The sequence below is a fragment of the Balaenoptera ricei genome, chromosome 2 (assembly GCF_028023285.1).
Source record: "Balaenoptera ricei isolate mBalRic1 chromosome 2, mBalRic1.hap2, whole genome shotgun sequence".
Taxonomy (NCBI): domain Eukaryota; kingdom Metazoa; phylum Chordata; class Mammalia; order Artiodactyla; family Balaenopteridae; genus Balaenoptera; species Balaenoptera ricei.
Genome location: NC_082640.1, coordinates 35,534,657 through 35,560,479, shown reverse-complemented (window position 1 = coordinate 35,560,479; position 25,823 = coordinate 35,534,657). Strand labels below are relative to the sequence as shown.

The 25,823-nt window shown below is 38.8% G+C and overlaps 1 protein-coding gene across 6 annotated transcripts in view; it reads left to right on the top strand.

Annotated features, from left to right (window-relative positions):
• The window catches only part of ADAMTSL3 (ADAMTS like 3), a 366,780-nt gene that overhangs the window by 235,588 nt on the left and 105,369 nt on the right, over positions 1-25,823 (top strand). For all 6 annotated transcript variants that reach the window (XM_059912342.1, XM_059912338.1, XM_059912341.1 and 3 more), the window contains exons 16-17: positions 4,729-5,018; positions 19,380-19,509. In XM_059912342.1, the coding sequence (XP_059768325.1) occupies positions 4,729-5,018; positions 19,380-19,509 (420 nt within the window). The remainder of the gene's footprint in view (positions 1-4,728; positions 5,019-19,379; positions 19,510-25,823) is intronic.

Below are 25,823 nucleotides of genomic sequence, written 5' to 3'. Positions count from 1 at the left end.
AATGCTTCCTTGAATTTTATTGTCATTAAATTTTAAGGAAATGCTATACATTTCCTTCTGTTTCTGATAATATTTTCCCCCCAATATGCTTTTCTTTCACTAATACAGGTTACATTCTTCTTCTTTTAGAGTGAATAATTATTTTATCAAGTGGATATTGGTGTTTGTTTATTCGTTTTTGAAATAAGAAAAGTAAATGCCCCCAAATAGTATTGTTGAATTTTCCTGGCATCCTTTTATTGTCATCTTGGATGATCTTAAAATGCATCTCTCACCTATGATACTGCTGAGGCAGGGTAAAATAACGCCAGTAGCTACTTTGTAATCTTTGACAAATTACCCTCAGTTTCCTCATCTGTAAAATGGGAATAATAACAATACTTCCTGATGGGGTTGTTGTTATGAGTAAATGATAAAATATATGTGAAGTACATAGAACAGTATCTTACATGAATAATAATGCAAAGAATGTTAGTTGTCATTTTTTATTGTATTGTAATTATTGAACTTTTCATTCTGACGTCTCATTTAATCCTTACCTAACCCCATTAGGTTGGTACCATTACTGTTCCTATTTTACAGAAAATTATGGCCTTTGTATTTGAATAACAGTTTGACTGGACATAATATTCTTGGGACCCAGATTCTCTCTCTCAAAACTTTTGCTCCATCCTTTTCTGGTTTTGAATGTTGTGAGTCTGAAGTCCACCTGACTTTTTATTCTTATAGGGGACTTTTTTTGGTAATGCTTATACAATTCTTTCTTCATCCTCAAAGTTTTACTTTTTTAAGCCAGGTATATTCATCTACACAAACATAGTGCTTTAAGACAACACAAATTTATTATCTTGCTGTTCTGTAGGTCAGAAACCCAATAGATTCAACTGGTTTCTCTGGATCCCACGTGGCTAAAATCAAGATGTCTGTCAGCCTGAACGCTTCTCTGAAGGCCCTAGGGTGGAATCCACTCCCAGGCTCATTCAGGAAGTTGGCAGAATTCAGGCCCATGCAGTTGCAGAGCTGAAATCTCCATTTCCTTGCTGGCTGTTGGCCAGGAGTTGTTCTCAACTTCTGGAGGCCTCCTACATTCCTCAGCTCCTGGCCTCTTCCATCTTGGAGCCAGCAACAGCGGGTTGAGTACCTCTCATGCTCTGAATCTCTCTTGTCTCTTGTTCTGCTGCATCTGTCTAACTCCAGCCAGAGAATTTTTTCTGTTTTTAAGGACTCATGTGATTAGATTAGGCCCACTAGGATAATCTCCCTATCTTGAGGTCATAACCTTAATCACATCTGCAAAATCCCTTTTGCAATGTAAGGTAACATATTCATAAATTCTAGGAATTAGGGTGTGGACATCTTTTGGGGGGCATTATTCTGCTGAAAGCTCTAGGTTTTTATGTTAATCATTTTTTCATCACTTTTTCCTGGAAGACAGCGTACCTTTCCAAGCTGTATTTTAGGCACATTTTTCGCATATTTTATTTATGAACACTTTTTTTCTGTTTCATGTGTTGAAACCTCTACTTGAAGAATCCAGTTGTCTTCAATATTGGATTATTTAGGTTCTCTCTCATTTTATCTCCAAAAACTGCATTAAAAATCAATTTTAGAGAGGTATAATTTACATACAAAAACTGACTATTCAAAGTGATGAGTTTTAACAGATGTACACAACCATAAAACCCCAGCCCCATTCATGATACAAAACATTCTCATCACCCCAAAAGCTTCCTTTGCAGCCCATCCCTCCTTTCACCCCTCTAATTGCTTTAAAAGCTTCTCTTTCTCTCTCTCTCATCACTGCATTCACTTCCAAGTCTTGCTTCTATGTCATTAATTTGATTTTCAGCCATATTTCTTCTGTTTTTCTTCTTAGTTCTGAATTATTTGTTAGTTTCTAATAATGTTATGTTTCATAGTTTGTTTCTTCAGCTCCATAGTTTTCCATTTTATTCTGTGGTTTTATCATCTTGTGTCTAAGCTCTCATGTTAGTGAATTGTTCTTCTTTTAAGTTCTTCTATTGTGCAAAGACATAGGGAACATGCTCTGTTTCTCTGGTTTTGTTGTGCCCAGACATTGCTTTTCAAATGCTTGTGTGCAGCTGTGCTCCATTCTTTTCTTTAAAATAAATTACTGCGGGAGAGAAACAAAAACAAAACAAGATTCAGAACTGCATGAACACTATACTATCTTTCCTTTAAATAAAAAAATAACACATAGAAGAAGATCATGCTAGAAGATGCATACATTTTGGAGTTGCCGTGGCTCCCCATGTCATCTCCCCCAAATCATTCATGGCTAATTTGGACAGCTCTGACATTTGTTTTTTAAGAGGACCCTTAAAAGGATCTTTGAAAACCAACTTGAGGAAATTCCCTGGTGGTACAGTGGTTAGGACTCTGTGCTTTCACTTTTGAGGGCCCGGGTTCTATCCCTGGTCTGGGAACTAAGATCCCACAATCCCCCCAATTTTTTTTAATTAAAAAATTGAACAGAAAAACAACTTGAAAGATCCAGGACACCTAGAAAAATATCAAGTGTAACCATCATTTGCCCTGTTGGGAATTGAGGTGAGCCTTCCTCTCAGGATTCTGAATCTACAAGACACAGGGGTCCAATCTGAATGAAAAAAATCTACTTCCCATTAAAACATAATCCCAAATTTTAAGTTTTTATTACAAAGGCGAAAAGAGAAAAATATTAATGATCATAGAAGTACCGTATTCATATGGTTAGAAAGTTCAAACCTTTTAAAGCTGCAAAACAAAAAGTAAAAGCCTCCCTCTACACACTCCAGTTCCCAACTCTTGCAATTGCTTCCTGAAAAGAGAAATTATATGTAAATCAGCATATATAGACATATAGCTATAAATATATACTATATATATAGTATATACACTATATATGTATATATATGCCCTTTTGTGTATTTAGACAAAAGATCATAGTATATATATCCCATACTTATTTCATTTAACAGTCTTCAAGAGAAAACTGTTCCTTATCAATCACATAGACTCACCTCCTTCTTTTAAATGACCTCATCTTATTACATTGTATGGATGCATCATCTTAAATTTAATCAGTCTCCTCCTTTCCAGTTCTACCGTGGGAAAGCAGCAAGCAAAGAAGAGAGTAAACATGCAAATATTACTCCAATACCACTCCATCCTGAGAAGTTAAGCAAAACCTTTCATGGAAAATGAAGATTAGAGAATAGAGTTTCCCACTAACAATTTTCAACCCAGGAAACAAAATGCAGAAAGGGAGGAGTTATTGATATTCTTTCTTTATTGGGCTCATCTAGAGCAATGGTGTTTCAATTCTGCTGATTCGTATGTGCTATTGTGTACAACTGTAATGAAACCTTATCTAGGGAAAGAAGCTTAGATGACTCTGAGAGACCCTTGTAACCATATCATTCTGAGATTTTAAACATTAAGCCTTGGAACTGCATTTTAAGCAAACATCTCAGCAGCATTTTCTGAAGTTAGTACAACATTATCCCATGAATAGAGACGTATATTCACTTAAATTTAGGAAACGATGCACTTCATATTCCCCTCTTAAATATGTATGGTATGCGTTCATAGCATAGTTTTTGGGAAAGTTTTGCAGTAAATAAACCTATTCAACCTTATTGAAAGCAAAGTTTCCCAGACTTATTCTATTACAGCACTCTTTCCAGCCTATTACTTGTTAATATGTTATGATGCAAATGTTCCTTCAGAGTATCTTTAAAATATATGTCCCTATTGAATCTATGTTTTAAATTCAGTGCAGGAATCAGTAAACATTTTCTGTAAAGAGCCAGATAATAAATATTTTAGGTTTTGCAGACCAAACAGTCTATATTGCAAATACTCAGCTCTGCCGTGTAACACAAAAGCAGCCATAAACGATGGGTGAACAAGTGACCGTGGCTGTATTCCAATAAATCTTTAATTATGGACACACATTGAACTTTATGTCATTTTCACATGACACAAAATATTATCCTTCTTTTTTTTTCCTCAGCCATTGAAAACTATAAAAATCATTCTTAACAGGTAGGCTGGATTTGACCTTCGTAGGCCTTTGGTCTACAGACCAAAGGGTGACACCCTATGATTTAGTGAATAATGATTCAGGATAAGAAATAAGTGCTTTATTCAGTCAGATTGGGCAACACCTGGGATATTTTCAAGAAGATTCAGAAGTTTTGTGTGTTTATATGTTAAATAGAAACGAATATTAAAGCTTCAGAAAGCATTTGTTATCCTACAGTTTAGCTCCTAAATATCGAGACATTTTAATAAAACTCTGCCTGTTAAGAAAGGGTAAGCTCAATAAAGATTTCTTGAATAAATACTGGTGAACATGTCCATATTATAAAAGAAATCAGAGTAGAAATTATCTCTACACAATGGTTTATTTATTACCAGATCTTAAAGAAAACCTTTTAGTGATGATCTGCAAAGGTCAGAGCACAGAATTTGAATTATAAAATGGGTACAAAAGTTCAGTGTATCTCTGGTGCAAATTTCTTTCCGTGGCTGACGGGGTTGGAACATTTGTCAACGACACATTTTTGAGCACCAACAAAAGGACAGCATTCCAAACATATTGAATTCCCTCTGGATGAAGTTACTTTTTTCCTTCATAGAATGCTTGTCACTCCTTTTGTGGCCTCTCTTGAATGATTGCCCGTGTCCTCCCCCCACCCGGGGCTCCCCCGTTTCGCGCAGGTTCATTCCGGAGCCCTGGTCCGCCTGCAGCACCACGTGTGGGCCAGGCGTTCAGGTGCGAGAGGTGAAGTGCCGCGTGCTCCTGACGTTCACGCAGACGGAGACCGAGCTACCCGAGGAAGAGTGTGAAGGCCCCCAGCCGCCCACCGAGCGGCCCTGCCATCTGGAACCCTGTGATGAGAGCCCCATCTCCCGTGAGCTGGCCGCCTCCCAGCAGGAGCAGGACAGTGAGATGACTTACGACTGGGAGTATGCTGGGTTCACCCCTTGCACCGCCACGTGTTTGGGAGGTATGTGATTTTTTGTTTAAGGGACAGTTAGGTCTTGCATTGCGGGTGGTTTGAGAAATCACTAAATCGGTTAAGCCAAATATGCAAATTAGCAGAAGTCAAAAGGAGGTTAAGGTTGAATAATTGAAAACTATGCCTTTTCTTTCTTTCAGTTTTCATCGTGATTATTCTAGAAAGATAAAGGACTAGTGGCACTGTAGCCTGTGCTCCTTGGCCTAAGCATCCGCCTAACTGAGATGGAGCGAGAGGTCACTGATTAATAGAGAATAAATAGGAAAATGCAGAAATGATTAGTTAAGGCAATCTTGTGCATAAAGCAGAATTACAGATTGAGGCAGCCTGGGATTGCCCTATCTGATGCAACTCTTGGTCAGAAGCCATCCTCAGAAAATATTTAGGTCCATACCTGCACATTGGACCAGAAACCAGTGCAGAGCACACTGATCACCATGATTTACGTGTGTGTACGTGTGGGGTAACACGCATAGCCAGGGGACCCTGTTAGGATTAGGAAGTGGTAATATAGTCAGGGGACCCCACTGGGGTGGAAGTTGGCCCCAAGGTGCCTTAAGCATTCCAGAATCCAAAAGGGAGTGGATGAGCAGGGGGCGGGAGTCCAGATAGTCATTCTTTCTCTTTTGGGAGGAAAAAGACAGAAATAATCAATGGGAAACCTAGATCCTCTACTAACATGAAAGAGACTCATCTCATCAGGAACCCAGGCCCCTGACATCCTATCACTGACTCCTGACTGCGCCTTCCTGCCAGCTGTCATGGCTAAAGTTGGGGGCTAGAAATGCTCTGACTTCAGTCCCAGCCAATGGTGGAGAAGATAAGGAAGCTATTGCCTTAGGAGGCAGTTGGCTCAAGAGCAGGCTCCACTCCTCCTGGCGGCCCCGCGCCCATTACTAGGAGCTCGCGATCGTGTCTTAGAGCTCATGGACCAGTCATTGTGCCCGAGCCTCTCCTCTTTTGCCCCTCAGACTTTTGAGTACATTCTCAATCCTTGCCATCCAATCACTGTGACTTCATGGTATCTGTCTTTCTCCTTTCTTGTCTAATCAACCTGTCAACCCACCTATCCTAGACACCAGCCTGTCAATAAACCCAGATGAGGTGGTGTGTGCTTTACCCCCAGGTTTCAGCTAAGCTCCTGCCTTTCGCCTGGAGGTACACATGTGCAAGTTAGGAGAAGAACCCTTATCTTCCTCCAGATTCTCTCTATCTCTTACTTGCTTCTCCCTGGTTCCTAGAAGCCCATCCCAACTAGCCAGGAATTTAACCTGGTTCACTTGGACCCTAAATGTCAGCTGTGTCTCTTCCCTTCCGGGCACGTAAGTCTCAGTTACCTGCACACTGCCACATGTCTGCTGTTGCCCCAAAACCTAACTCCTGCTCCCTCTGGTTTCAGGGTCCTGGACACGTCTTTTCTTATATCTTGGAAACCTTAAGACTGATATGCCCTTGGCAATCTGGGAGCTAGTACTTTATTGATGAATCTGGGGAAACCCTCTGGAGATAGTCACTGGGATGCAAAAATGTTCTTCTATTCAATTGCAATTATAGATGTCTGGAACTTTCTACTACATGACTACAAAATGCAGCTATCTCTACCACTTCTGAGCCACTACATTGCTGTATTTTCACCAGAGACTTGGAGCTTTGTCTTTCATTATGAGAGCAGAACTAAGCCCTGCTATTGCTTGCATACCCCAAAACTACTGTGTTAATCTCAGGCTTTTAAATACTGCCATTGATAGAATTACTGTTGCATCTAGTACTCTGTCATCCTTGACTTCAGTTCTCTTCCTGACTGGGAAGGCCCTCTCCAGATGGGAAAATATGGCTTGTTGGGTCCTTGGAACTCAACAGGCCACTGAGTTGCCCAAGGAAAATTGACCAGGTAAATTCTGATTCAGTTGGGAGAGTCTATTAGACCTCATTTTTGGAGCCTGATGCCAAAATGTTAGGATCTGCTGTGTTCCCAGTGTCCACTAAGAGAGCCCTAGTTTCCACCTCCAGGATGCCTGGACCCCCTGGAATGATTTTCTATTTTTTTGGTAACAACTTTATTAAGATATTAATTCACATACCATACGATTTATATATTTAAAGTATACAATTTGGTGGTTTTAAGTATATTCCACCAAGTTGTGCAGCCATCATCACAATCAGTTTTAGAACACTTTCCCCCCCAAAAGAACCCCGTATCCTTAAGAAATCACTCCCCATTTTCCCTCAAGCCCCCATTTCCCTGCTAGCAGCAGCCTCTGGCAACTACTAATCTACTTTCTATTTATTCTGGACATTTCATATAAATGGAATCACACAATAAGCAATCTTCTGTGACCCCTTTCTTTAATTTAGTGTGTTTTCAGTGTTCATCCATGTTGTAGCGTAAGTCAGTACTTCATTTCTTTTTAGGACTGAATACTATTCCACTGTATGGCTGTATCACATTTATCCATTCATCAGTTAGAATTTGGATTATTCACATGTCTTTGGTATTATGAAAAATACTGCTCTGAACATTCATGTTCACATTTTTGTATGTACATATGTCTTCATTTCTCTTGGGTATATACTTAGGAGTAATAGCATGACCAGGATCTGTTTAAAACATAAAAGTTTTTGTGAAACTTGACTAATTCAGTTTATCCTTATGGGCACTGTGGACCTTTTGGCCTATTGTGAGGAGAAAAATGCCTTGCACATGTTAGAAATGCATTTCAGTATTCAAATGGTTGATGGGAATGTGTCCATTTGTTTCTGACATCCTCTTGTTTATCTGGAACGCATTTTACAAATTTTAATAGCTCTCAACTTGGTAATCTTTCAACTTTCAGTTAAACAGAATTTAGCCTTGTGAGGGTGCCTTGAGTTGTGTAATTCAGAATTGTGTCATTAAGATGAACCTTGGATACCCACTAACCCAAATTTTACAGCTGGGGAAGCCGAGGATCAGAGGGCATCACACAGTCCAAAACAGAAAACAAACAGCTTAATTGTCGTTCTTTAGAGAGGGTTGATTGAACCGTCAGCGCTTATAATAAGCTTCTTAACTTTGTAAAAAGTAATGTTTTTAATTTCTTGGGTTCAAGCTTAAAATTTCCTTTTAAATACATAACTAAATTCTATAAAAACTGGAAAGCTTGGAGGATTATAAAATTCTCTATAAATGCAGGAAACCGGGCATCTGCTCTGCGCTAGACTCCATGCTGTGCACTTGCTTCTGGGCTCAATATCAGGTTATAAAATGAAGGCACAGTCCTTGTCCTGATGGAGTGCAGCTTTTGATTATTTCGGCTTTACTGTCTCTACTGCATTACTTATAGGCAGTGATACTTGCCTCTCTGTGATCCATTTTAATGTGGTTTTAGAGGCTTGGCCTCTACAAGTCCACTTATGTGTGGTTTTGAATGTGGGTTTTTAACCCTCACCCTGGATAATAGGGAGGGTAAGTCTGCAGTGTCTGAAAACCACAGGAAAGTAGAATTTCCACAGGCATATAGTTATTTCTTCAACATTCCTGTTTCTGGTAGAAAAATAAGATACGCAAATTATAGATTTCCAAAAAGATAAACTTTCGGTCACATCCTGATATTGTGTATTTGTATATTCTAACTTGCCTTCACATCATACAGGAAATAAAAATAAATCCGTTTGTTGTCATTACTGATGATTAAGAACGTTTTACAATCTGCTTTCACACTGGAGTGGCAACAGAGAATTCTTTTTCAATTCCCAAAAGTATGAAGCATGCAGACATATTCAATTTCCATCTTCCAGAGTGTGTGTATGTATGTATATATACAGCATTGTGTTGTGTGTGTGTGTATGTGTGCGTGTGTACATACATGTACATTCTAGAAGTTATGCTTACCTTTTTAATACCCTCTGGTAAGGTTTTGTAATTTACTACATCATAAACATTCCTCACTAAAGTTTTCTTTGATATCTTATATTATTTGTTGCATTTATGACCTTTCATTTTCACCCTTGTATTTTCTAAAAGCACAGACTAGTAGCATACACATGGACTTTGAGGCCTGGCCCCATTTTTGAACCCTAGTTCTGCCACTCCCTTTGGGCTAGTTATTTAAGTTTGTAGAGGTTTATTTTTGTAAAATGAGAAGAGCCATATCTACCTTATTAGGATTAATGAAAGGATTAACTGTGATTCTTTTTTGTTTTTAACATCTTTATTGGAGTATAATTGCTTTACAATGGTGTGTTAGTTTCTGCTTTATAACAAAGTGAATCAGCTATACATATACATATATCCCCATATATTACTCAGCCACAAAAAAGAAACAAAATTAACTGTGATTCTTAAACAAGGTTATGTTGGAGAGATGTTTAATCACAGTGCCTGACACATGGTATATAATAAATGTTGGTGGGATGATTGGTTTATAATATAATAATAATAGGTTATTCATCTTATATTAGAATACTGTTTTTTCCCCTTTTTTTAAAAAAAATCTGACTAAACTGCTGAAGCCCTTAATGCATCTAACAGTTTCCTAGTGCATGCTTTTGAATTCTTCAAGTAAATAATCATCTGCAATTAATGATGATTTTTCTCTTTCTATTTCCAGTAGTTATTTATCTTGTTTATGTTTTATATCTTACTGCATTGTCCAGAATTTCAAAAACGATAGTAAATAATGTGGATAATGCCAACTTTGCCTTGGTCTTGACATTAGCAGGAATCTCTCTATTGTTTCATTCAAAAACAACATCCTATAAATATTTAGTGCACGTTTCTTTGTGCCAAGCACTTGCCTAGGTGATAGGGACTCAGTAATTCCTACCTTTGGAACTCAAATCTAGTGAGGGAAATGTGTTACTCACATAATCACACACACACGTATGTAAAGTTACAGCTGGTTATAGCAGCTACAGAAGAAGTATGTGGTGCTATGAAATCATATAATAGGAGGAATTTGACCTAATTAGGGAAATCAGGGAAAGCTTCCCTAAGAACAATTACACTCGAACTTAAATCTGAAAGATGAGGAATTAATTAAGCAAAAGAGAGATTAGAGACGGTGGTACAAAGAGAATTTCCAGCAGAAAAAGGATCATGTGGAAGGGCCCTACGTGGCAGGAGGGCACATGAGACATTCCAGGAGCTGAAGAAGTCGGGCACAGCTGGGGTACTGAGAAAGACGGAGTTTAATGTGAGATGATGCTAGAGAGGAATGCAGGGGCCAGACAGTTAAGGCCTTACCGGCCGTGTTGATTTGGGTCTTTATCCCAAGATCAATGAGAAGCCATTCAAGTCATTAAAGTGGGAGTTAATGATCAAATGTTTATTTATTTCAAAAAGGTTAGTCCGGTTGTATTGTAAAAAAGGGATTAGAAGGGTTCATAGCAGATGTAAGAGGGACCATCAAGGAAGCTTTTGCCTGGTCCAGGCAAGAGCTTGGGCTGAAGTGGTGATGATGATGATGGAGATGGGGTGAGCAGGTGACTTTGAGAGATGTTGAGAAGGGAAAAAGTCTGTCAGTGGAGTGGGCCAGTGGGAGTGAGGTGGCAGGTCTGAGTCCTAAGATTCTTTTCAGAGATAATGAGTGCTGACAGGCGGTCCAGTTTGGCAGAAAGAAATGATTTCAGTTTGGACATAATGATTTTAAAGTGCCTTTAGACTTCCAAATGGAGATGCTAAAGAGACAGTTGAATGTGTGAATCTGAAGCAAAGTGGCAAGATCTAGTCTGGAAATATACATTTATGAGTCATCTGTGTACGGGGAGAATTGAAGCCAGGGGCATGGATGCAAATCTTCAGGAAGAGACCACCTGTGAGCCGTGGGGAGGGTCTAAGAATGAGCTTTGAGGAAATTCAACATCCGCTGGCTGGGTGGAGGATACTGAGCCACAAAAGTCAATGCGATGAAGAGGTCAGCCAGATAGGAGCAAAACCAGGAGGGAGTGGTGTGGTGGGAACCAGAGTCGGCTGCGTTGGGGCCACTGAGAGGTGAAGTGAGGTAAACTGAGAATCAGCACCAGGTCCAGCAAGGGGAAGTCACTGATGACTTAGAGGGTCAGTTCCATGGATTGGTGGAGACGAAGTCAGACTTGAAAGGACAGAGGAGAGTGATAGGTGATGAAATGGAGATGAATAGATTCGATTTTCTGATGGCAAAACTTATGATAAAGAAAACACAGAGAGGTAGAAGGCTAGAAGGCACAGTGGGTTAAGGGAGAGGTGTGTGTGTGTGCTGTCATTTAATGACAGAGAGCCTTGGGTGCATTTAAAAGGCAAGGAGAGGGGAGATTGACAGTAACACAATCATAGTAGGGGACTTTAACACCCCACTTTCCACAATGGACAGATCATCCAAAATGAAAATAAATAAGGAAACACAAGCTTTAGATGACACATTAAACAAGATGGACTTAATTGATATTTATAGGACATTCCATCCTAAAACAACAGAATACACTTTCTTCTCAAGTGCTCTTGGAACTTTCTCCAGGAGAGATCATATCTTGGGTCATGAATCAAGCCTTGGTAAATTTAAGAAAATTGAAATTGTATCAAGTATCTTTTCTGACCACAGTGCTATGAGACTAGATATCAGTGACAGTAAAAAATCTGTAAAAAATACAAACACATGGAGGCTAAACAATACACTACTAAATAACCAAGAGATCACTGAAGAAATCAAAGAGGAAATCAAAAAATACCTAGAAACAAATGACAATGAAAACACGATGACCCAAAACCTATGGGATGCAGCAAAAGCAGTTCTAAGAGGGAAGTTCATAGCAATACAATCCTACCTTAAGAAACAAGAAAAATCTCAAGTAAACAATCTAACCTTACACCTAAAGCCATTAGAGAAAGAAGAACAAAACCCCCTCAAAGTTAGCAGAAAGAAAGAAATCATAAAAATCAGATCAGAAATAAATGAAAAAGAAATGAAGGAAACAATAGCAAAGATCAATAAAACTAAAAGGTGGTTCTTTGAGAAGATAAACAAAATTGATAAATCATTAGCCAGACTCATCAAGTAAAAAAGGGAGAAGTCTCAAATCAACAGAATTAGAAATGAAAAAGGAGAAGTTGCAACTGACACTGCAGAAATACAAAGCATCATAAGAGACTACTACAAGCAACTATATGCCAATAAAATGGACAACCTGGAAGAAATGGACAAATTCTTAGAAAAGCACAATCTTCTGAGACTGAACCAGGAAGAAATAGAAAATATAAACAGACCAATCACAAGCACTGAAATTGAGGCTGTGATTAAAAATTTTCCAACAAACGAAAGCCCAGGACCAGATGGCTTCACAGGCAAATTCTATCAAACATTTAGAGAAGAGCTAACACCTATCCTTCTCCAACTCTTCCAAAGTATAGCAGAGGGAGGAACACTCCCAAACTCAATTCTACGAGGCCACCATCACCCTGATACCAAAACCATACAAAGATGTAACAAAGAAAGAAAGCTACAGGCCAATATCACTAATGAACATAGATGCAAAAGTCCTCAACAAAATACTAGCAAACAGAATGCAACAGCACATGAAAAGGATCATACACCATGATTAAGTGGGGTTTATCCCAGGATTACAAGGATTCTTCAGTATACGCAAATCAATCAATGTGATACACCATATTAACAAATTGAAGGAGAAAAACCATATGATCATCTCAATAGATGCAGAGAGCGCTTTTGACAAGATTCAACGCCCATTTATGATAAAAACCCTCCAGAAAGTAGGCATAGAGGGAACTTACCTCAACATAATAAAGGCCATATATGACAAACCCACAGCCAACATCATTCTCAATGGTGAAAAACTAAACCATTTCCACTAAGATCAGGAACAAGGCAAGGTTACCCACTCTCACCACTGTTATTCAACATAGTTTTGGAAGTTTTAGCCACAATAAAAGGAATCCAAATCGGAAAAGAAGAAGTAAAACTGTCACTGTTTGCAGATGACGTGATACTATACACAGAGAATCCTAAAGATGCTACCAGAAAACTTCTAGAGCTAGTCAATGAATTTGGTAAAGTAGCAGGATACAAATTTAATGCACAGAAATCTCTTGCATTCCTATACACTAATGATGAAAAACCTGAAAGAGAAATTAAGGAAACACTCCCATTTACCATTGCAAGAAAAAGAATAAAATACCTAGGAATAAACCTACCTAAGGAGACAAAAGACCTGTACTCAGAAAACTATAAGACGCTGATGAAAGAAATCAAAGATGACACAAAAACAGATGGAGAGATATAACGTTCTTGGATTGGAAGAATCAATATTGTGAAAATGACTATTCTACCCAAAGCAATCTATAGATTCAGTGCAATCCCTATCAAATTACCCATGGCATTTTTCACAGAACTAGAACAAAAAAAATCTTAAAATTTGTATGGAGACACAAAAGACCCCGAATAGCCAAAGCAATCTTGAGGGAAAAAAACGGAGCTGGAGGAATCAGGCTCCCTGACTTCAGACTATACTACAAAGTGACACTCATCAAAACAATATGGTACTGGCACAAAAACAGAAATATAGATCAATGGAACAGGGTAGAAAGCCCAGAGATAAACCCACCCACCTATGGTCAACTAATCTATGACAAAAGAGGCAAGGATATACAATGGAGAAAAGACAGTCTCTTCAATAAGTGGTGCTGGGAAAACTGGACTGCTACTTGTAAAAGAATGAAATTAGAACGGTCCCTAACACCATACACAAAAATAAACTCAAAATAGATTAGAGGCCTAAATGTAAGACCGGACACTATAAAACTCTTAGAGGAAAACATAGGAAGTACACTCTTTTACATAAATCACAGCAAGATCTTTTTTGACCCACCTCCTAGAGTAATGGAAATAAAAACAAAAATAAACAAATGGGACCTAATGAAACTTAAAAGCTTTTGCATAGCAGAGGAAACCATAAACAAGACGAAAAGACAACCCTCAGAATGGGAGAAAATATTTGCAAATGAAGCAACTGAGAAAGGATTAATCTCCAAAATATACAAGCAGCTCATGCAGCTCAATATCCAAAAAACAAACAACCCAATCCAAAAATGGGCAGAAAACCTAAATAGACATTTCTCCAAAGCAGATATACAGATTGCCAACAAACACATGAAAGGATGCTCAACATCACTAATCATTAGAGAAATGCAAATCTACAAACAATAAATGCTGGAGAGGGTGTGGAGAAAAAGGAACCCTCTTGCACTGTTGGTGGGAATGTAAATTGATACAGCCACTATGGAGAACAGTATGGAGGTTCCTTAAAAAACTAGAAGTAGAACTACCATACGATCCAGCAATCCCACTGCTGGGCATATACCCTGATAAAACCATAGTTCAAAAAGAGTCATGTACCACAGTGTTCATTGCAGCTCTATTTACAATAGCCAGGACATGGAAGCAACCTAAGTGTCCATCGACAGATGAATGGATAAAGAAAATATGGCATGTGTACAATGGAATATTACTCAGCCATAAAAAGAAATGCAGTTGAGTTATTTGTAGTGAGGTGGATGGACCTAGAGGCTGTCATACAGAGTGAAGTAAGTCAGAAAGAGAAAAACAAACACTGTATGCTAACACATATATATGGAATCTAAAAAAAAAAAAAAAATGGATCTGAAGAACCTAGGGGCAGGACAGGAATATAGACACAGACGTAGAAAATGGACTTGAGGACGCAGGGAGGGGGAAGGGTAAGCTGGGACTAAGTGAGAGAGTGGCATGGACATACACACACTACCAAATTTAAAATAGATAGTGAGAAGCAGCCGCATAGCACAGGGAGATCAGCTCGGTGCTTTGTGACCACCTAGAGGGGTGGGATAGGGAGGGTGGGAGGGAGACGCAAGAGGGAGGGGATATGGGGATATATGTATACATATAGCTTATTCACTTTGTTATACGGCAGAAACTAACACAACATTGTAAAGCAATTATACTCCAATAAAGATGTTAAAAATAAAATAAAAATACACACAAAAAAAAGGCAAGGAGAAAGTTCCAGAATGAAAGCAAAAGGCAAAGTATCAACAAATGTCCTAAGATGCAAGGGAGTGAAATTCAAAGCCTGGTTGTGGAGCTCAGTCTTAAATAGTTGGAGGAGCAGCTCCTAATGGAAACTGGCAAGGGAAAGGCGAGGATGGATGTGAGGGTAGGTGGATTTATCTGCTTGATCGCAGGAAGTTCCTATCTGGTTGTTTCTGTTTGAGTGTGTGTGAATATTTGTGTGTGAGTGATTTTGTATGTGAATGCCCAGTTGTTTGAGGTCACATGTAGTATTCTTTTATGATACTTTTGACTTGATTACAATGTGCTAGTATTTAATTTAGGGTTTTCCATGCATGTATGAATGATATTGATGCACGTAGGTATCATCTATTGAGCGTGGTGGAGTACAAGAATGCCTTCCTGCAAATGGGAAAGTAGGACTGCAAGCTGATTTGGCCCACTATGGGCTCATTTTAGCATACTTCCCATGGAGATGTGTTCCTGACATGGTACATCAGCAATAGCTGTTTTGTTCTCTTCAAATCCCTTCAAATCGTAACAGGCCTCTAGCTGTAGTTTCTTCCAGCTACTCTTGATATAATTGGTCACTTCCTTTCAGGCTCCAGTGATGTTTATGATGCCCTTCATAAGGCCAAATGGCTTTCAACAGTCCTTAATTTTTACCAGCTGTCTCCTCATCTGGCTCCTAAAAAGAACTCACCTATTTGGAGTGCTATAAAACTTGCATTTTCATACCAAAATGGCACTCCTCTGGGTCCATACCATATTATGGTTCTACTTTTTTTCATTACCTGGGAGTTCATAGTAGTATTTATTCTATCGTACTGGCTAATCAGCAGAGGGAAAAACCTATGCTAACTGTTCTTTTCAATATGGCCCTAGGCTTGCATCTGTCATATAGCATTGTATAAGGCAACACTATATGAAGTAGATCTGGTTTTTTTTTTTCTTTTATAGATTTTTGTCATCAGGTTTGTACTAGTCTTGTGAGATGAATTGGAGTTTTCCATACCTTTCAATAATTTTAAATAGTTCATATCATAAATGCTATCTGTTTAAAAAGTTTGAAAGAATTTGTTCCTACAACTGTCTAAATTCAGTTCTTGCTTTTCCCTCTTGGGGGCAGGATTGAGGGGGGAGCATTGTGGCTGGATCTTTAACATCATTTTCAAGATTCCCCCCTGCTTATTGTTATATACAAGGTCTTAATTTTAAAGTGAATTTCATAATTTAGATGTTGTTAGAAAAAAGTCATCTATTTCATGATATTAAAACCATCATCAAGAGATGTTCATCTTGGGCTTCCCTGGTGGCGCAGTGGTTGCGAATCTGCCTGCCAATGCAGGGGACACGGGTTCGAGCCCTGGTCTGGGAAGATCCCACATGCTGCAGAGCAACTGGGCCCGTGAGCCACAATTACTGAGCCTGCGCGTCTGGAGCCTGTGCCCCGCAACAAGAGAGGCCGCGATAGTGAGGGGCCCGCGCACGCGATGAAGAGTGGTCCCCACTTGCCGCAACTAGAGAAAGCCCTCGCACAGAAACGAAGACCCAACACAGCCATTAATAAATAAATAAATTAATTTAAAACAAACAAACAAAAAAAACCCAAGTCTTTACCAAAAAGAAAAAGAGATGTTCATCTAGTCTCAAGTTGCTTTAAGGCTTCCTCTTCTCTTTTTTCTTGTCACAAATAATGTGTAACCTAGTCACTCTTTTTGACCTAGGAGTTTTATAGGAAATGACTTTTAAAAAATTCTAATGTTTGGATTGGGGGGTGGGTTAATAGTTTATTATTCATTTATAGTTGGACTCTATTATGGTCAAGAATGTTACTTGCATAATTTCGGGCTTTTGGAATTTAGTGCAGTTTTCTTTATAGACTCATATAGGATCAATTTTTGTTAATGTTCCACTGGTGCTTAAAAAGAGCATATTACATCTGTTTCTAAGGGCCAAGGCTATTTGGTTATTTTATCAACATAATTTTCTTATTCAAATCATTTTCCCACTTTGAAAAATAATTTGTTATGTTAAATAGTGGGTGTCATCTTAAAGGTTCTGACTATAGATTTTTTTATTGCTCCAGGTATTTCTTACTGGGTGTGTGTGTGTGTGTGTGTGTGACGTTACTTGGCATGTTGAATTTGTCAAGATTTCTTTGCAAGAAATCCAACTCAAACTAACCTTAAACCAGCAAAAGGGAATATATTAGCTCATTTACTGGCTCTGCTTCCCCTCATAGAGTCTGTGTTTTTACCCTTTAATTATGAATTCATTTCTTGATGTAGGCTTTGGATATTTTTTTGCCAAAGAAAAACAACCTTCTTACTATGACATTGTAGAAGTCAAATGTGAAGTGAAGGATGTTGCCTCATGCTACCAAAGGAATTTATTACAAAAATTATATCGAAATTTCAACACTTGATTTATTTTATGACTTCTAAATGCATATTTGCGATTACTATCCATATTTTAAGTATAAGATGAAGTAAACTTATTTTTATAATTTTTTTTTGAGGATAAAGGTTTGCTCAAACCTCTTGAAGTGAAAAGTGTTGAAGTCATGTTGTAGGTCCAGTACGTGGGAAGGGAGATATTCTCATGGCCGTCTTTGGAAAATGCATTCTACTTCAATAAGTATCCTAAATCGCCTATTAAACTTTTATATTTTTTTGAGTAAAGTTGCTTTAAGACCCAAAGATTTGTCACAAATGTTGTGAAATTCCATCAAAATGGTTAAAATGAGATAACTTTGGTGCTTTCAGACTCACCCCCTCAATCTCCAGAAAACATTCCAAAATAGTCTCTAAGTGTAGTTTCTAAATAATTTTAATTACAAATTAAAATATATGTGAAAGATAACTGAATTTTTCTCAGATTAAAAAGAAATGAAACCTGCTAGAAAATGAACATCTATGTCCCTGTAAAATCACTAAGAAAGTTTGACATTTGCTGGTGAGAACCCAAGGTGTGATGTTTTAGCAGTGTCTCCTTGTATTTCAGGTTAGCCAGTGTTTATTTAAAAAAAGAAAAAGGTTCATGGAAGATGCATGGAGATTTAAGACTGCATCCTGCCATGGACAGGAGCATAAGATTACAACTGAAGAAAGCAAAAGAAAATTTAGTGAAAAGAACTGAACATCTCAAATACATATTTTATACATACTTTTGGCCTGTACTGCATTCTGCAAAATATTGTAAAATGGTTGAATTGAAACATGGCATTTGGAAAAAGAACCACAATCTTATAACATAATGGAACACACATTTTTGCATGAAACTGAATACATTTGCATATTTCAAATAGCATAGTCAGTCGCTATTACAATTTTCATTTGATTTTTTTCATCAAAAGTTTCATTTATATTTTGTTCAGTTCTGATTTTCCAATAATTTTTTTTTTTGTCTCAACGAAAAAAGAAGAGTGGTTGAGACATGGGCTTTGGGGTCAGACAGACCTGTCTAGCCTCAAAGGAAAAATGTGCCTGTGAAAGTTCATATTTGAACAGGGAAGCTGGTTGGCTGTATTGCATTTTGGAATCCCTCGGGTACAAAAGAAAGACCACTGAATTAGGAAGCAGGAAATCTGATTTTCAGTTTTGAATCTATCACTCTTTTGCGGTCTTCATTTCTCTCTCAACTGTTTCCTTATGATTAAATTAATAAACTGGAGATAATGATACCATTCTTTTGACCTCACAAGATTATGGTGGGCTCAAATAATGTATTTGAAAGCACTTCATACACTGCAAATCACTTTCCCAACAGGAGGCATTGCTGTTGTTTTTGCTAGTAATAGAAATATTACTAATGATAGTATTAGTGAACGGGAACTCCAACTCTAATGAAAATTTTAATAAGGGTTATGCATCAAATTTAGCACATATTCAATGATATAAAGAAAGTGTTATTCTTTAGGAGCTGATGTGAAAATTCCTCTTAGGGAAATTATTGTATATGTTTGGAAGGAACACTTTGATGATTCACTTGAGGGAACTCCTAGCTTTGAGTATATTTGGAATGCAGATCAGTCTGAAGGTGGATGGGGAGTCAGGATGCTCCTTAATGGCTTAAAGTGAGTATATTTGGGGGAGGGACGGTAGAGGGACTGAGTTTAAAAGGTGATGGAGAGAATATCAAAGACTGGGAGACTTTGCAAAATGCAAAGTCGTTTGCTCCACGTGTACCCTGAAATTCAGCCTGCAGCCACATAATATGGTCAAAAGGGCAGTAGCTTAAGAATGAGAAGTCTCAAGACCCTGTTTTCTTTTTTCCCCACAATGAGTTATTTTAAGTCATTTGCACTTTTCCTCTTTCCAACCTCCAGGCCATCAAGAAGCCATTGCAGTGTGCTTACACATCCAGACCCAGCAGACGGTCAACGACTCCTTGTGTGATATGGTCCACCGTCCTCCAGCAATGAGCCAGGCTTGTAACACGGAACCCTGCCCGCCCAGGTATGTGCTGTCTCATGCTCCCAGGACACACCGTCTGAATGGTAACACCCTCCCTTGCAGAGGAAACACTTGTGTGCATTGAGACTGGCGGGTCCACCCAAAGTAGATCAGCCTGGCCTACTTCGGAGTTCTCCCTTCTCTGTTCAAGTTATGCCCCAGCCAAATTCTTGCTAAGATGCACAGATACTGCCAGGTTCAGCAGGAAACCCCTTTAGTCTGACTTTTGTTTGCATCAAACATGAATGAACATGAACTGGCCTGCTGCTGGGTCAGCAGTTTTGTTCTGTCTCCTGTCTGTCTCCTCAAGAACATTTCTTTGCCTAAAGCCACATCCAAAAGCACAGGATCTGAGGTCGAGTTGGCACTGGTACACAGTAGGTGCTCAATCCATATTTGTTGAATGACTGAGTGATCTCCTATTTGTTACCTAGAACTCACACCAGTGTGTTCTTACCTTCCCACTGATTTACCATAGATCTCAGATTATGGGGTGTAATGTTACAGGCCCCAAAGAGTAGGCGAGGTTGACTTATTTTTGGTCTCCTTGGTCTGAAAGTTTGAACTTAAAAGTTAATTTGCTTCCTTTCACAAGTCCTTTTAAGATCCTGGGGAATTTTATCAGAAGGAAGGGTAGGTTTTCCCCCTGTTCCTCTATCCCTGCGTGTTGCTGGCTACAGAGGATTATAACTCAGCATCACTGGTCTCTCACACAAGACCTTCCAAAATCCAGGCCCCATTTTTTTCTCTTCTCTATCCTTTACCTTTATAATCTCGACCTCTCTTCTGTGATAAATTTAAAACCAAACATTTAAAGCCCATTCCCAATCACCTCCTCTCTCTTGTTGCCAGATTCTCTTTCCTGCCTCTTAGTAATTATATCACCCATCTAATGAGGAACCTGTATTCACTAAAGGTGAGTTTAGTTATGTCTAGGACCCTAAGTAATTGAGGAAGTTTATTGTGTCCCATGCCATACGGGAGTAAGGATAGGTTTTTATGTTTATTCAGGAAATAAGTTGTGCTTCTGGAATTCTCTTGATCTTTCTGATTTTGATTCCATGAGATGTGTTGGCTATGAGGCAGAAACTCCTGCCTTCGTGGTCTGAAAGTGGTGAGGGTGAGGATCAAATAAGTCAGGGCATCCTGGAGATCCAGTCTTATGTATCCCACAGATGGGCCCTTTCCTTGTGGGTCTTGGTCTCTAACCTGCAGAGTCTTGGGAAGAGGCCAGCTCAATGCGTGCTTCATCCCTGGGGAGACCACACCTGCAGTAAGCCAGGCACAGGGTTTTATATAGCCGTATTTCTTTTTTTTTTTAATTTTTATTGGAATATAGTTGCTTTACAGTGTTGTGTTAGTTTCTGCTGTACAGCAAAGTGAATCAGCTATACATATACGTATATATCCCCTCCTTTTTGGATTTCCTTCCCATTTAGATCACCACAGAGCATTGAGTAGAGTTCCCTGTGCTATACAGTAGGTTCTCATTAGGACATGGAAGCAACCTAAATGTCCATCAACAGAAGAATGGATAAAGATGGGGTCCATTGCCATATTTCTGACTTAAGTTGTCGGCTAAGGAAATACGGGGAACTTCTTGACTTGCGTTAGAGCCATCTTGCTGTGCTCAGCTGAGAGGAGGCAGTAAAGACCTACAGACTTACTTTGGTGAGCAAGGCCCAGAAACAGCATAGGGAAATCTTCTTTCCTGGACATCCCATTTCCACCCCCAGCTTTACTGAATTCCAGAGTCATCCGTACCAGAACACTAGCAGAAAATTGCAGAAGAAACAATACAATACGACTATTAGGATCTAACTGGGAGTAAGGATGCCCACTTTGTCAAGTCTGTCTGGAGCTTTCCAAGAACATCAAGCATATGGGAGGTGGTGCTGAGGCTATATCCATTTGGAACATCCCTTTCAACTTTTTTTTTTTTTAACACCTTTATTGGAGTATAATTGCTTTACAATGGTGTGTTAGTTTCTGCTTTATAACAAAGTAAATCAGTTATAAATATATCTCCATATTACTTCCCTCTTGCGTCTCCCTCCCTCCCACCCTCCCTATCCCACCCCTCCAGGTGGTCACAAAGCACCGAGCTGATCTCCCTGTGCTATGCAGCTGCTTCCCACTAGCTATCTATTTTACATTTGGTAGTGTATATATGTCCATGCCACTCTCTCACTTTGTCCCAGCTTACCCTTCCCCCTCCCCGTGTCCTCAAGCCCATTCTCTAGTAGGTCTGCGTCTTTATTCCCGTCTTGCCCCTAGGTTCTTCATGACCATTTTTTTTTCTAGATTCCATATATATGTGGTAGCATATGGTATTTGTTTTTCTCTTTCTGACTTACTTCACTCAGTATGACAGACTCTAGGTCCATCCACCTCACTACAAATAACTCAATTTCGTTTCTTTTTATGGCTGAGTAATATTCCATTGTATATATGTGCCACATCTTCTTTATCCATTCATCTGTCGATGGACACTTAGGTTGCTTCCATGTCCTGGCTATTGTAAATAGAGCTGCAATGAACATTGTGGTACATGACTCTTTTTGAATTATGGTTTTCTCAGGGTATATGCCCAGTAGTGGGATTGCTGGGTTGTATGGTAGTTCTATTTCTACTTTTTTAAGGAACCTCCATACTGTTCTCCATAGTGGCTGTATCAATTTTCATTCTCACCAACAGTGCAAGAGGGTTCCCTTTTCTCCACACCCTCTCCAGCATTTACTGTTTGTAGACTTTCTGATGATGGCCATTCTGACCGGTGTGAGATGATACCTCATTGTAGTTTTGATTTGCATTTCTCTAATGATTAATGATGTTGAGCATTCTTTCATGTGCTTGTTGGCAATCTGTATATCTTCTTTGGAGAAATATCTATTTAGCTCTTCTGCCCATTTTTGGATTGGGTTGTTTGTCTTTTTGATATTGAGCTGCATGAGCTGCTTGTAAAATTTGGAGATTAATCCTTTGTCAGTTGCTTCACTTGCAAATATTTTCTCCCATTCTGAGGGTTGTCTTCTCGTCTTGTTTATGGTTTCCTTTGCTGTGCAAAAACGTTTAAGTTTCATTAGGTCCCATTTGTTTATTTTTTTATTTTTTTATTTTTTAATAAATTTATTTATTTATTTATATTTAGTTTTGGCTGTGTTGGGTCTTCGTTTCTGTGTGAGGGCTTTCTCCAGTTGCGGCAAGCGGGGGCCACTCTTCATCGTGATGCGCGGGCTTCTCATTATCACGGCCTCTCTTGTTGCGGAACCCAGGCTCCAGACGCGCAGGCTCAGTAGTTGTGGCTCACGGGCCCAGTTGCTCCGCGGCATGTGGGATCTTCCCAGACCAAGGCTCAAACCCGTGTCCCCTGCATTGGCAGGCAGATTCTCAACCACTGCACCACCAGGGAAGCCCCCAATTGTTTCTTTTGTTTTTATTTCCATTGCTCTAGGAGGTGGGTCAAAAAGGATCTTGCTGTGATTTATGTCATAGAGTGTTCTGCCTATGTTTTCCTCTAAGAGTTTGATAGTGTCTGGCCTTACATTTAGATCTTTAATCCATTTTGAGTTTATTTTTGTGTATGGTGTTAGGGAGTGTTCAAGTTTCATTCTTTTACATGTAGCTGTCCAGTTTTCCCAGCACCGCTTATTGAAGAGGCTGTCTTTTCTCCATTGTATATTCTTGCCTCCTTTATCAAAGATAAGGTGACCATATGTGTGTGGGTTTATTTCTGGGCTTTCTATCCTGTTCCATTAGTCTATATTTCTGTTTTTGTGCCACTACCATACTGTCTTGATTACTGTAGCTTTGTAGTATAGTCTGAAGTCAGGGAACCTGATTCCTTCAGCTCCGTTTTTCTTTCTCAAGATTGCTTTGTCTGGGGCTTCCTTGGTGGCGCAGTGCTTGAGAATCTGCCTGCCAGTGCAGGGGACATGGGTTCAATCCCTGGTCTGGGCAGATCCCACATGCCGCGGAGCAACTAGGCCCGTGAGCCACAACTACTGAGCTGGCGCTTCTGGAGCCTGTGCTCTGCAGCAAGAGAGGCCGCGATAGTGAAAGGCCCGCACACCACGATGAAGAGTTGCCCCTGCTTGCCGCAGCTAGAGGAAGCCCTTGCACAGAAACGAAGACCCAACACAGCCAAAAATAAATAAATAATTAATTTAAAACTTAAAAAAAAAAAGATTGCTTTGGCTCTTCGGGGTCTTTTGTTTTTTTCATACAAATTGTGAAATTTTTTGTTCTAGTACTGTGAAAAATGCCAGTGGTAGTTTGATAGGGATGCATTGAATCTGTAGATTGCTTTGGGTAGTAGAGTCATTTTCACAATGTTGATTTTTCCAATCCAAAAACATGGTATATCTCTCCATCTATTTGTATCATCTTTAATTTCTTTCATCAGTGTCTTATAATTTTCTGAGTACAGGTCTTTTGTCTCCTTAGGTAGGTTTATTCCTAGGTATTTTTTTCTTTTTGTTGCAATGCTAAATGGGAGAGTTTTCTTAATTTCACTTTCAGATTTTTCATCATTAGTGTATAGGAATGCAGAAGATTTCTGTGCATTAATTTTGTATCCTGCTACTTTACCAAATTCATTGATCAGCTCTAGTAGTTTTCTGGTAGCTTATTTAGGATTCTGTATGTGTTGTATCATGTCATCTGCAAACAGTGACAGCTTTACTTCTTTTCCGATTTGGATTCCTTTTATTTCTTTTTCTTCTCTGATTGCTGTGGCTAACACTTCCAAAACTATGTTGAATAATAGTGGTGAGAGTGGGCAACCTTGTCTTGTTCCTGATCTTTGTGGAAATGATTTCAGTTTTCACCACTGAGGATGATGTTGGCTGTGGGTTTGTCATATATGGCCTTTATTCTGTTGAGGTAAGTTCCCTCAGTGCCTACTTTCTGGAGGGTTTTTATCATAAATGGGTGTTGAATTTTGTCGAAAGCTTTCTCTGCATCTATTGAGATGATCATATGGTTTTTCTCCTTCAATTTGTTAATATGGTGTATCACATTCATTGATTTGTGTATATTGAAAAATCCTTGCATTCCTGGGATAAACCCCACTTGATCATGGTGTATGATCCTTTTAATATGCTGTTGGCTTCTGTTTACTAGTATTTTGTTGAGGATTTTTGCATCTATGTTCATCAGTGATATTGGCCTGTAGTTTTCTTTCTTTGTGACATCTTTTCATGGTTTTGGTATCAGGGTGATGGTGGCCTCGTAGAATGAGTTTGGGAGTGTTCCTCCCTCTGCTATATTTTGGAAGAGGTTGAGAAGGATAGTGTTAGCTCTTCTCTAAATGTTTGATAGAATTTGCCTGTGAAGCCATCTGGTCCTGGACTTTTGTCTGTTGGAAGATTTTTAATCACAGTTTCAATTTCAGTGCTTGTGTTTGGTCTGTTCATATTTTCTATTTCTTCCTGGTTCAGTCTCAGAAGGTTGTGCATTTCCAAGAATCTGTCCATTTCTTCCAGGTTGTCCATTTCATTGGCATATAGTTGCTTGTAGCAATATCTCATGATCCTTTGTATTTCTGCACTGTCAGTTGTTACTTCTCCTTTTTCATTTCTAATTCTGTTGATTTGAGTCTTCTCCCTTTTTTTCTTGATGAGTCTGGCTAATGGTTTATCAATTTTGTTTATCTTCTCAAAGAACCAGCTTTTAGTTTTATTGATCTTTGCTATTGTTTCCTTCATTTCTTTTTCATTTATTTCTGATTTTTATGATTTCTTTCTTTCTGCTAACTTTGAGGGGGTTTTGTTCTTCTTTCTCTAATGGCTTTAGGTGTAAGGTTAGATTGTTTACTTGAGATTTTTCTTGTTTCTTAAGGTAGGATTGTATTGCTATGAACTTCCCTCTTAGAACTGCTTTTGCTGCATCCCATAGGTTTTGGGTCATCGTGTTTTCATTGTCATTTGTTTCTAGGTATTTTTTGATTTCCTCTTTGATTTCTTCAGTGATCTCTTGGTTATTTAGTAGTGTATTGTTTAGCCTCCATGTGTTTGTATTTTTCACAGATTTTTTACTGTCACTGACATCTAGTCTCATAGCACTGTGGTCAGAAAAGATACTTGATACAATTTCAATTTTCTTAAATTTACCAAGGCTTGATTCATGACCCAAGATATGATCTCTCCTGGAGAAAGTTCCAAGAGCACTTGAGAAGAAAGTGTATTCTGTTGTTTTAGGATGGAATGTCCTATAAATATCAATTAAGTCCATCTTGTTTAATGTGTCATCTAAAGCTTGTGTTTCCTTATTTATTTTCATTTTGGATGATCTGTCTGTTGGTGAAAGTGGGGTGT